This window comes from Aethalodelphis obliquidens, unplaced genomic scaffold (assembly GCF_003676395.1).
Source record: "Aethalodelphis obliquidens isolate GAN/ISIS:26980383/991018 unplaced genomic scaffold, ASM367639v1 scaffold4, whole genome shotgun sequence".
Classification (NCBI taxonomy): Eukaryota; Metazoa; Chordata; class Mammalia; order Artiodactyla; family Delphinidae; genus Aethalodelphis; species Aethalodelphis obliquidens.
The window spans coordinates 27,394,928-27,409,045 of record NW_020837948.1 but is presented as its reverse complement, the minus strand read 5'-3'; the positions used below and the strand labels follow the sequence as shown (position 1 = coordinate 27,409,045).

The 14,118-nt window shown below is 34.9% G+C and overlaps 1 protein-coding gene across 1 annotated transcript in view; it reads right to left on the bottom strand.

The window, feature by feature from the left end:
- Positions 1-1,152: 1,152 nt before the first annotated feature.
- TMEM232 (transmembrane protein 232) overlaps positions 1,153-14,118 on the bottom strand; it is a 225,899-nt gene continuing 212,933 nt past the window's right edge. The window contains 2 exon segments of the mRNA XM_027101246.1: positions 1,153-1,359; positions 5,224-5,317. Of these exon segments, the coding sequence (XP_026957047.1) occupies positions 1,153-1,359; positions 5,224-5,317 (301 nt within the window).

Below are 14,118 nucleotides of genomic sequence, written 5' to 3'. Positions count from 1 at the left end.
GAGTAGTGTGGATAGACGGATGGTAGAAAATTGAGACCTCCTTGCATAGAAGTGAGGGACTTAAAGGGGGATAGTATATAGTTGATGGAGGAAGAATTTGGATGGGATCAGATTCAGAGAAAAGGGGCTGGCTGGCCTTCTAGGGGAGAGAGTTCTTTTCACATGCAAGGAAAGCAAAGATTGATGAAAGTATTTGGAAAGGTGCATTGGGGGATATTATTTCTGAGAACTTACATATTCTCTGCATGAGAAGACAAGGATGGGTCAAAAGGTTTGGGAGCAGCAACATAAATTTGAATCAGCTCTGTAGGGAATCAAAAGAGGAACACCCTTCCCTGCTTCCATTTTTCTACCATACATTATTGTTATCTTAAAGAATGGTACTGTAAATTCACATAATATAGGTCACAAACTTGTGGCCCACATGTCAAATTTAACCCAAAAGTATGTGATTTTTTTTTTAAATTGGTTGCCAACATTTTGAAATTTAGCAACTTTTATTTTTAAAAAGATTGAGGGCGTCTTCTTGAAAGACTAGATGATCCTACAGCACTGGACACACTGCAGAGTGTAGTGGAGTGGTGGGAAGTTTCTTTAGATGGAGTAGGTATTCTATAGCCCTTTCACTAATTTATGTGACCTTTTTGATCTGGAAGCCATTCGAATTTGACATCCTGATAAAGTATCTGTCTCTTGAGTATCTGACTTGGCATAGATTGACTATGAAATGTAAATCCAAAGTGGGGGCCTTACCTCTTTCATTAGTATAATAGTTATTATAGGAGTATCAGTTGATGTTCATTCCATTTTCAAGAAATAGTTCTTATTTGTGACTCATTAATAATTTGCAATTCATTTTCATCTAACTGTCCAATGAAAATCAATACTCTGAGAATCATTAAGTATGTGTATGATCACAAGATAAGAGTCAATTAGTTCTAGCCACGTTCTTGAAAACATTTATCTAGTAAAATACTTCACTCAAATGTGACTAAGTGCTAACTGTTAATTTTGGACTAAGATATGACTATTAAAGAACGTGCACCAGGATAAACTCCTTTCTAAGAAATGCTTTACAGTTAATTAAGGATTTTTTCCTAGCCTGTAGCTATCTTGGTCTCTTTCATGCAATGAATTTCTGGCATATGGACCTCAGTTTTGGGGGCTCATTTTATTTTCTAATGAAATTACTTCAGTCCTAGGAGGAAGCTCATAGGGTTTGGTTTGCTTGCGTAGTTTCTCTTCTCTTCTCTTCATAATTTCTTGGAAGCGATTTTTTCCCTCTAACTCTTTATCTTTCCATTCTTCCGCCTCACATATTGTGTCTTCCTTTTGTCACATCTTTAGCTCTTCCTGCCACTGTTACAGAGAGAAAGTATCATTTATATTTGATTTTCCTTGAAAAAAACATATGAGTTTACCTTCTCAAAATACAGATTCTTATATCCAATTATTCTCTTAGTTTTCCTCACAGATATTCTTCATGAATTTATACTCTACCATACTGGAAAAACATAAAAGCCATCTGTTAGAAAGTGTATAACACCCACAAAAACCAGAATTCTCCCTTAGCATTTTTAATAATAATAAACCAACAATCCAAAAAAAGAGATAATACGGTTTACATTTATATACACCAAAGGAATGTCCTTTCATCATCAATATTGGTATTTACATGATAGCATGGAATCCTAAAATGAAAAATCAAGCCAAAGCAAAATAAAAAGAAAAACCAAATTAAAGTGAAAGGCATAGTGATATTATTTATTACTTACGAGATTGAAAATGAAATTAATGGGCAAAGACTGATTTTGCAACAGACCAGTAAAAATACTTCTAAGGAATTCATCTCAATTGACCACATTATTTCATGACAATAATACCATTCTCTGGAGGCAGGAATACTAGGAATAAGTAGTTGGAAGTAACGATGGTAAATCAACCAAATAATCATTTTTTTCCCTTTCTAATATCTTTAATGAGGGATGTGGCAAAAAGAGGTGGTAATCACCTCGTCAGGCCAGGTAAGAAGTTCAGGGCAGAATGACCCCTAGCATGAAATGTTAAAAATTCCTAAAGACACAGCCTATATTGATCATTTTGTCACCCTCAGCCCATGCACACTCACAAACAACAAGACTATGCTTAACAACCTATCAATTAATTTAAAATTACTATATACCAGTGCTGGGAATTATGACTGTGATTTTTCATCTAGGATATACAGATATTCATAAGCAAAACTAAACCTCAGAATCTATCACTCAGCTTTCCAAAGGCAATAAATATTTTTTAAATGTCAACACACTCAGATTAAATATTAAACAAAAAATCATATCTACTTTTTAAATTTCCAGTTAAGCTTTAAAGACATAATAGGAAAGTTTCCTGCACTTATCTTGAGAATGTTTCTAAACACAGTTATTACTCATATAAGTGTCATTTCTCAGAAGCCATTTTTACATGAAATATCCAGAAAATTGAGGCAAAACTTTCAGAACATTCCAGCATAGGCTAAAATTCAGGCCTTGGTTTAGTCTACAATTCTATGATACCCATCTGTGACATACAATTTTTTCTCATATAATAAACTACGTAAATATCAATTGTTTGAAATAAACACCAATTTTATGTTATAATATAAAAGTAATAGTTGGTGTAATAATGATAGTACCTATAAACAAAGACATCTAATTTACCCTTTATGTACTTTACGACTTTGATCTTTACATTGTGAAAAATCAACAGAGGATTAATTCTTAAGAACTCTCAGTGAAATAGAATTCTTTGGTTTCCTGCACAGCATGTATAAAAGCAGTAATGGGGTACCGTATTGCTAACCACCAGGAAGCAGCTCTTCCTCTTTTAGTTCCTTGTTAGAATTTGGCTTGGCTGGAATGCACCATAATGGTATAATCCTTCTTTTTGTTAGCCCCAGAAAAATGTAAACTTCTTTCTCCCATTTTTTTCTCTGTTGACTATGACAAATTCAATTTGGATAAATCATTGTCTTTACTTTTATTTCCCATTAGTATCATCAATTGTGGCAACTAGGAGGTTGCAGATATGCTTGAAGTTGATGGGAAATAGAAGCACCATACTGCTTTATTCAGCCCATTCACTCAGGACTCAGTCATCACGCTATAGAGTACCAGCAGTGTAAAAGGTACAGTACCTTAATGTCTGCTGAACAATTAGGTATCTGCCCTATTCCTTGTATATCAGGGACACTCGGTAAAATTCAATAAAATTCAACAGGTACAGTTAAAACTGTAGCTGTGTGTTTTTGTTTCTTGTCAGTTCTACAGATTCCACCTTCCCACCCCCATTTAGATTAGTAATTATAAGCCAAGAAATTGAGCAACTATGAAAAACTGAGAAGTAGATTTGAAGTCCAAGTATCTGGTTTTATATATAGACTCAGTCATTTACTAACTTTAAAACCTGGGACAATTAACTGAATTGTAAAGCTACATTCTTCTTACTGGTAAATGTTTTACAGAGTTGTTGTAAGGATTAAATTAACTAATGTAAGAGCATTTTGTAAAGTGTGAGATGTAAGTACAAAGCACTATAGTTATAGCTATGTCAAAGGAAATAGTATATAGATGAATACTTTTTAAAATGTGATATCCAGAGAAACTTTCATAAACCTTCCCAAATCAATACTACTAAACTGCTAAGTATTTGATTAGGCTAGCCACAGATCAAACAATTTGGATCCTATCCATTCTCAAACACATTTGCAGAAAGGATTCCTTTACCCGTCTGTATAAAGATTGATGGCAGTGATTGCTTAGATATTGCTTATACCCTTGGAAGGATGAAAAGACGATGGTTTTTAGGAGGCATTTCCTAGCCTCTTCTCTGTCACTCAAAACACTGTCCTCTGTCTCTTTAGGCCAATGTGTTTAATCACAAAGTGATCAAGGTCTTTTGAAACTTTCAAGGGTAAAGAATGATAAGGCAAAAGATTTTTCTTCTGTTATTAAAACTACACTATGTTATGTGTGTGTATATATACATTGGCAACCTGCTATCTTTTGTAATATATTCCAGATAAGTTAGTTGAAGTGAATGGTAAAATTATGGTTGTTGCAATTTATGAACCATTAGGAATTTTTTATAATGCCCTGTACATATGATATACTGGTTTAGCATAAATGTTATTAGTGAATAAAATAACAATACTATAGTTCTCATTTTGTGATTCCAGGGTATCATTCAGTTTCCAAACTCCAATACTTGTGGCCACTGCTAGGGTGGCTAAAATATTGATTATGTGATAAATAACTATTTAATGGGATCAATAAATGAGATAATCATTTATTCTTTCCCAAAATATCACTAATTAAAAGGAACGTAAACCATGGGACTATAAATACAATCTGAGAAATAATACTGAACTGGTGATAAAAATAATTTAAACACATTCTATATGCGATTGAATCTATATTGTATTAAAAGAAAAGACAAAAATAAGTACTCTCTCTCCTACTCCAACTCTACTCCTAAAAAGAAGTAGTCATAAAATGATTTGGGGGCTTCCCTGGTGGCTCAGTGGTTGGGAGTCCGCCTGCCAATGCAGGGGACACGGGTTCATGCCCTGGTCCGGGAAGATCCCACATGCTGCGGAGCGGCTGGGCCTGTGAGCCATGGCCGCTGAGCCTGCGCGTCCGGAGCCTGTGCTCTGCAATGGAAGAGGCCACAACAGTGAGAGGCGCGTGTACCGCAAAAAAAAAAAAGAAAAAAATATATATAGCTTAGTGGATTAAAATATGTTAAGTAAATGGCCTTGTATTGTCACTGCTTATTTAACTGATACCAAGAACAGAATGATTAAAGTCTTTCTAATATTTCAGGGGTAAAGAATAGTCACTGAAAATTGAGTCAAAAGATTTTTATTCTGTTGTTAAAACTACACTACAGAAGAATTCAGTGTTCAGTATCAGATTCTTGTCACAAAAAAATCAGAACTAATTCAGGAAACAGGATAAGGCTAGTATTTTGTAAATGGCAGAAAGCCAAATTTTCTGTAATCCAATGAAGGCACTGAGGTATATAGATAGTACAGTGAGATATAATTCAGTTTGGCAAATCTCAATCATGGTTCTACTTTTGAGTTCCATGTATTAATGTTTCCATTTCAGAACTACACTTTCTGATTCAAAATGCCTTTAAAGAACAAAGCTTTTGCTTCTAGTTTAAGAAAGTCAATCTCACGTGATGGTCAATGATTCTTGCCAACTCTTTGTCTGCCTTGGTAAAAAAATCTGGATATGCAAACAAGGGGATTTCTGGCTTAGAAGAATGTTCTCTTCAAAAGAGCACAAGAACAGATCCAATATTAGGTATAGATAGTCTTCCTCCCCAGAATATATAGATTTACAAATCCTCATTATTAAGATTTTTGATTCTATATTGTTAACATAGAAAACTACTCTGTGTAGACTACTACATATTAGCTTTTAGTTTCTGTAAGCCATTTGGGTTCTTAAAGCTGACATTTCTGAGGGTAGGGCATGACATACAGAATGAGAACTAGAAAATAATAAAAAGGCAATCTTCTCCTAGGAGATGTAAATACTACAGCTGGTCAGTAGCAAATGAGAGGCTAGAGTATGAAAGGCTTAAGGGAGCCCGAAATAGACTATGCCCAACAGGGAGATGAAAGTGCCCGTCGCTGTACACAGCCCCATGACCCTGGAAGTTCTGGTGGAATTCTAAGCCTAAGAATTTGATCTAAGATGTATTAAAAAAGAAAAAAAACTGATGTGACTTCAATACTTCTCTCAAATAAGGGTGGAACTGTGGCAGAAAATTTAGCAACAGCTCAATGGAAGTGTTGGCAGTACAAAGCTGGGTCCTAAACTAGTGGAGATTTAGTGTTAAACCATCCACATAATTATATTATTAAATTTATTATGAAGAAATTATTGTGAGCTCAGAAATATGTGATGCAACAAAATGGTGATAGAGAATATGGTTTTGAAGGAGAGAAAGTGGGTTTAAAAGAAAAGCTCTTAGGAAAGAGTCTAAGGAGAGACAGAGCTGGTGAAAATTTCCATATTCAAAAAGTCTGATCAGTTTTTAAGACTATAATGTCTAATATGCACTTTTTTCAAGTTGTTGTCTATACCCTTTTTGACATGCTTCTCTCATATCACTAGGTTGCTTTATGCTGCACTAAACACTTCTCAAATCCTTCCATTTATCGTCATCTCCATCATCATTTTCCTAATCTAAACCATCATCTCTTACCTGGATTAAGGCCTCCCTTTTTATAATCCCTGCATCCACCATGTCTTACCCTTTTTATTCTTGTCTCTATACAGTAGCCAGAATTTTTTTTTTCAAAATACAATGTGGATCATGTCAATCCCTGACTTCAAACTCTTCAGTAATTCCACATTAACTTTAGGAGTAAGATTATATTCCTTGTTGAGGAAGCCTGACGTAGACTGTGCATTTGTTTAAGTGGCTTGCGTGGCTTCTCCAGACTTACTTTTCTCCCTTCTGGGCCCAGGTCTATGCGTTCCTAATACATGGGCTTTCTTGCAGTTACTGTGATGTGCCTTGCTCCACCTGACTATTGTTTGTTTGCACATGCTGTCACCACCCCTTTCTCCAATGTCCTTCTCCTCCTCCTCTCTCTCTGCTGCAGGGCTGGTTAATGCTTACTTTTTCTTCAGCTTCTCAGTTCAAGCCCACTACCATAGCTCTCAATCCGCCATGGGCATTTCCTTCATCATACTTATCTCAATCATAACTTTACATTTATCTGTGAGCCTGTATGAAATTTTTTTTTTCCTGACTAGAAATATGAGCTACATGATTGTGGAGACTTTGTTTTTTTTATCATTGACTCCACAGTGACCTACACGGTGCCACTAGACACTGAATGAATGTGTGTATATTTGGTAAATTACTGAATGAATAAATGAAAGTTGTGATGTTTTAATCCCCTTTATATTCCAGGCCATCAAGAAGAGTCTACCACACAACACTCTTATGTCAGCAGAGCAGTGTCCAGTAGAGCAAGAAGACGACAATCTCAAGAGGTAGGTCGTTAGAGTGGAGCTAATAGCAGGGATTCAAAGGGAAATAACTCAAGTGACAGGTGACCAGGGAAAATATATGGAGCCCTCTCCTAACCCATAAGATTCACAAGTATTGTGGGGCAGAAGAGCAGTAAGCTTCCCACTGCATGTAGAATAGGGGCCCTAGCCATTCTATTGAAATATTAAAATGATTCTAGAATGCTGGGGAGTTAGGGGGCATCTGTGGCTGAGACTTGGGTTAACTATATTCATTCAACAAAATTTGGGCACTTCTGATATTCAAAGAATTGTGCTAAATGCTGTGAAAAGATAAATGAGACAGAACTTTTAAATTAGTTAAAGGTTAAAGGTGTTCAAGCAAGTTGCCTCAAATTCCTTCTTGAATTATAAAAGTTTAAGATAAAGACATGCATAACAATAGACATAATGTTAGAAAGCCTTTAAAATGGGAAGATTAGATGGATATGCTTGTGCACCTGATTTCTAGTTATCTCAGTTGAATAGTTTGTACTGGAAAAGAAAAATGTATAAATAACTATAATACAACATGAGACATAAGAGAGATAAGTATTCAATGATATAAACAGAAAAATGTAGTAAAATGGTTAAGAAACAGGTTCTGGACTCAGATCTCTAAGCAAATTTTCATCCTGCCACTTAGTATTATTTATCACTCTGTTCCTTGCTGTCTCCATTTTTAATACAAAAAAATAATAGTACCTTCCTTGTTATGTATTTATAAAAATTAAAAAGGGATAAGACATAAATACCTTTGATGGAGCAAATACTAAACAAGTATCAGCTATACTATCCTTGTCATTATCATTATCAAAAAAATTCAGAGGGATAAGCCATGACTTTTAGGTGTACCAAAAGAGAAGAGAATAAGAGAAAAAGTAATGGAAGACAAAACAATTAAGATGAGGCTTAAATGAGATGTACAATTCTTATGTTTGGAATTAAATGGGAAGTAGAGAAAAATCTTCCCAGAAACATGGTATATTACAATCCTCGGTGTACCATAACAAATTACCACAAATTGGTAGTCTTAAAAACCAGAAATCCATTTTCTCACAGTTCTAGAGGCCAGAAGTCCTAAATCAAGGTGTTGGCAGGGTTGGTTGAAGGCTCTGGGGAGAATGCATTCCAGGCTTCTCTTAGCTTCTAGTAGCTGTTGGAAATCCTTAGCATTCTTTGGCTTGTAGATACATCACTCCCATCTTTGTCTCTGTCTTCAAATGGCCTTCTCCTTCCATGTCTCTATGTCTGCTTCTTTTCTGTCTCTTACAAGGACACAAGGACACTGTGGATTCAAGGCCCATGTGACCAAGACAGCCTTAACTTTCCCTAAAGCTAAAGCTTGACTAAAGCTTAGACAGGCTTCTTCCTGACTCTAGGCACCTGATCTCCCTTGTCTTAGAGCTTTTACCGTAGAAAACTTGCAATTGTAAATTATTTCTCTTCTCCCAGCCGTTTGCCAGTTCTATTATCCAGGAACACTTTTCTCAAGGACCTGGGAGCCATCCCTTTAAAATAAAATCATCAAGAAAGATAGTGCTCCTATCTTCCAGTCTCTGTGGAAGAGTAGGAATCTAACTTAGGTGGCAATTAGCAAACACAATGACCTAATCACATTGACCAACTTCTCCTCTAACATCTTCCAATACTTTTCCACTAGCTCACCTCAGCATCAAAAAACCTCCTGTCTTTTGTTTCAGGGGAGTTAAGTTCAATCTCTCTCCCCTATTGCAAGACTTGAGTAAAGTTTTCTTCACCTGTTTAATTTGTCTGGTGCAGTTTCTCTTTGATACACCCTAATTCAAGATGATCTCATCTTGAAATCCTTATCTTAGCTACCCAGATAAGGTCACATTTTATTCATTCATTTGCTCAAACATTTATTGCAGGAGGAATGTTATTATAAGGACTGAGAAGAGAAAAAAATTTAACTTAGATATTGCAGTCCAGAAATTCAAAGTTCACATGGGAGGGAGACATGTAAAGAGACATTTATAGTACACTGGAAAAATTGCTGTAAAACAGGGTTCTCTGGTGGACAAACATGGCAGATGACATAATTGAACTTAGTCCGAGAGTAAGAGAAAATTTCCTGAATGAGTTATGCATAGTTTTGTCCCAATAGGATGATTACAGACTGAAGAAAAGACATTTAGGACATGTTCATTTTTTTTTTAAATATATCAAGGATAAGAAATATACAGAGATACTTACAAAAAGAAAAAACAACACACAAAAAAAAACCAAAACAAGGGATAATACTGTTCCTTATAGAGTTATGGTTTTTCAAGTCCCCAAGCTCTTCTGAGGATGTAAAATATGGAGTGAGCATGCTTTAGAAGGTATTCCCCAGGAGCACATGAATAACCATGTCTCAGGCCTCTTTAATCCTGCATCTCCCACTCTGACCTAATCAATTTAGCAGGTTCTGGACTCTGATCTCTAAGCAAATTTTCATCCTGCCACTTAGTATTATTTATCACTCTGTTCCTCTGTTTGCTTTTATCTCAGGCAGACTATAATAATCTTTGGAATTACCCAATAAGGGGAAGATACTGTATTATTTAAACAAACCACAGAATTATATCCTTGTTCAGCAATTGAATGACTTGATCCTTTATCCCACTTTTTTATGAGAGAAATTGAACACGCACAGACTCATTGGTTGGCATTTTCTCTAGTATACTTCATTTTCATTTTTGAGGTCCAGCATGGATGTATGATTCTCAAAAATGTCATGGATATAGGACCTTTCACTGATTCTAAACTTAACTTATTCCAAATAATCGTAATTGAGTATAATGTTAGCTGTGGGCTTATCATTTATGTCCTTTGTTATCTTGAAGTATACCCCTCTATACCCAATTTGTTGAGTTTTTATCATGAAAATGTGAAAATTTGAATTTTGTCAAATGCTTTTTCTGCATCTAGTGAGATAATCATATGGTTTCTATCTTTCATTCTATCAATGTGGTATATCACATTTATTGATTTAAATATGTTGAATCATCCTTGCATTCAAGAGGTAAATCCCACATGATCATGGTGTATGATCCTTCTAATGTGTCCATTTTTTAAAATTTTTATTTATTTTTAAATAAAAAAATTTATTGCAGTATATTTCATGTACATTATATAAGTAACAGGTGTACAATACAGTGATTTACAGCTTTAAAGGTTATACTCCATTTATAGTTATTGTAAATATTGGCTCTATTTCCTCTTTTGGAATCCTTGTAGCTTACTTTATACATAATAGTTTATACCTCTTTGTTCACTACCCCTATCTTGCCCCTTCCTCTTCTCTCTTCCTACTGGTAACCACTAGTTCATTATATCTGTGAGTCTCTTTCTGCTTTGTTATATTGACTAGTTTGTTGTATTTTTTAGATTTCACATATAAGTGACATCATAAAGTTTTTCTGTCTGACTTATTTCACTTAGCATAAGATCCTTCAAGTCAATCCATGTAGCAAATGGAAAATTTTCATTCTTTTTCATGACTGAGTAGTAGTCCATTGTACATATACATACCACATCTTTATTCATCTGCTGATGAACACTTAGGTTGCTTCCATATCTTGGCAATTGTAAATAATGCTGCAGTGAACATTGGGATGCATGTTTGTTTTTTAATTAGTGCTTTGAGTTTTTGTTTGTTGTTTTCTGTTTTCTTGGATATACACCCAGGAGTGGAATTGCTAGGTCATATGGTAGTTCTGTTTTTAGTTTTTTGAGAAACCTCCATACTGTTTTCCACAGTGGCTGCGCCAGTTTACATTCCCAATAACAGTGTACAAGAGGTCCCTTTTCTCTACATCCTTGCCAATGTTTGTTATATGTGTTCTTTTTGAAGAAAGCCATTCTGACAAGTGTGAGGTGATAGCTCATTGTGATCTTGATTTGCATTTTCCATATGATTAATGATGTAGAGTAGCTTTTCATGTGCCTGTTGGCTATCTGCATGTCCTTTTTGGAAAAATGTCTATTCAGATCTTTCCATTTTAAAAATCGAGTTGTTTGTTTTCTTGATGTTGAGTTGTATGAGGTGTTTATATATTTTGGAGGTTAACCCCTTATTGGTCATACCATTTACAGATATTTTCTCCCATTCAGTAGGATGTCTTTCTGTTTTGTTGATGGTTGCCATTTTTTGTGCAAAAGCTCAAGTTTAAATAGGTCACATTTGTTTATTTCCTGTGCTTTAAGAGAAAGATACCCCCAAAAATGTCAGCCTATGTATTGCTCTAGGAGTTTTATGGGTTGTGGTCTTACATTTAGGTCTTTACTTTTATTTACATTTAGGTCTTTAATCCATTTTGAGTTTATTTATGTATATGGTGTTAGAGAATGTTCTAATTTCATTCTTTTACATGTAGCTGTCCATTTGTCCCAGCACCACTTTTTAAAGAGACTGTTTTTTCTCCATTGTATATCCATGCCTCTTTGTCATAGATTAATTTACCATAAGTGTGTGAGCATTTCTGGGCTGTCTATTCTGTTCCATTAATGTATGTGTCTGCTTTTATGCCAGTACCATACTGATTTGTTTACTGAAGCTTTGGAGTATAGACTGAAGTCAGAGAGCATGATTCTTCCAGCTCTGTTCTTTTCTCAAGATTGTTTGACCTATTCAGGGTCTTTTGTGTTTCTGTATACATTTGAAAATTATTTGTTCTAGTTCTATGAAAACTGCCCTTGGTATTTTGATAGGGATTGAACTGAATCTGTACACTGCCTTGGGTAGTTTGGCCCTTGTAACAATATTAATTCTTACAATCAAGGAACACGGTTTATCTTTCCATCTCTTTGTGTTGTCTTCGATTTCTTTCAGCAGTGTCTTACAGTTTTCTGAGTACAGGTCTTTTACCTCCTTAGGTAAATTTATGTCTAGGTATTTTATGATTTTTGATGTGATGGTAAATGGGTTGGTTTCATTAATTTCTCTTTCTGATAGTCTGTTAGTGTATATTAATGCAAGAGATTTCTGTGTATTAATTTTATATCCTGCAAACTTTACCAAATTCATTGATGAGCTCTAGTAGTTTTCTGGTAGCAACTTTAGGATTTTTTATATATAGTATCATGTCACCTGCAAACAGTGACAGTTTTACTTTTGCTTTCCAATGTGGATTCCTTTTATTTCTTTTTTATTCTCTGATTACTGTGGCTAGGACTTCCAATACCATGTTGAATACAAGTAACAAAAGTGGGCAACCTTGTCTTATTCTTGATGTTAGAGGAAATGCTTTCAGCTTTTCACCATTGAGTATGATGTTAGCTATGGGTTTGTCATATATGGCCTTTATTATGTTGAGGTATGCTTCCTTTATGCACACTATCTGGAGAATTTTTTAAATAAATGGATTTTGAAATTTGGCAGAAGTTTTTCCTGCATTTGTTGAGATGATCATACTGTTTCTATTCTTCAGTTTGTTAATGTGGTGTGCCACACTGATTGATTTGCAGATATTAAAAAATTCTTGCATCCCTGGGATAAGTCCCTTGTGATCATGGTGTCTGATCCTTTTTATTTTATTTTTTTCTCACATACACACACTGTATTTTATTTTTACAAGAGATAAATAAACTGACACCAAGCATTGTAAATGGATGACCACAACAAAAGCAACAATGATTGCAATTACCAAACACAAAACACACTCATACTATGTCATAATTTTGACATTCAGTCCGGTAATCCTCCACTGTAACAGCTCCTTTACTTTGCAGTGAAAATTGATTTGTATATTTTTTGCCTCTGAGTCCTTGTGGGATTTTTTTATTTTTATTCAAACAGAAAGTCACAAAAATTATAATCATCCTCATCAGTTCACTCAGTCCCATGTAATTAATTTTTGTTTCATCTTGATCTTTTGTTAGCACTTTTATGAATTCATCAGTTTTCCATTAGAGTTCTGAAAATGCTTATTCATGCAGTTCAGCAGTATAGTCAGTTAACAGAAACCTGTACATGTCAGAGTCTTTTCCATGAATTCCTTGAAGATGAAACCCTATTATAGGAACACTTTTGCAGAAGCATCAGAGTACACCCAGAACTGTCTGTAAATGACAAAAGACTTAAAAATAACCATGGTTAAAGATTTTATGAAAGCTCATAATAATGCAATTGACAAGGAAATTTAGTTATTTCTGAGATATACATTTTAAAGTAATAACCAGAATTATGACTTATAACATTATACCAGAACATATAAGATTTTTAGAAATTTCATGTAATGTCTGAAACATTTATATTAACATATTTCCATACAAATAACCCAAAGACAGTTTAGTATTAGTTGTTTTTTATATTTGTTTGTTTTTTTATACTGCAGGTTCTTATTAGTCATCAATTTTATGCACATCAGTGTATGCATGGCAATCCCAATCACCAAATTCAACACACCACAATCCCCGCCCCACTGTGGTTTTTCCCACCTTGGTGTCCATACGTTTGTTCTCTACATCTGTGTCTCAATTTCTGCCCTTCAAACTGGTTCATCTGTACCATTTTTCTAGGTTCCACATACATGCATTAATATACGATATATGTTTTTCTCTTTCTAACTTACTTCACTCTGTATGACAGTCTCTAGGTCCATCCACATCTCAACAAATGACTGAATTTCATTCCTTTTTAGGGCTGAGTAATATTCCATTGTATATGTGTACCACATCTTCTTTATCCATTCATCTGTTGATGGGCATTTAGGTTGCTTCCATGACCTGGCTATTGTAAATAGTGCTGCAATGAACATTGGGGTGCATGTGTCTTTTTGAATTATGGTTTTCTCTGAGTATGTGCCCAGTAGTGGGATTGCCGGATCATATGGTAATTCTATTTTTAGTTTTTTTAGGAACCTCCATACTGTTCCCCATAGTGGCTGTATCCATTTACATTCCCACCAACAGTGCAAGAGGGTTCCATTTTCTCCACACCCTCTCCAGCATTTGTTGTTTGTAGATTTTCTGATGATGCCTATTCTAACTGGTGTGAGGTGATACCTCATTGTAGTTTTGATTTGCATTTCTCTAA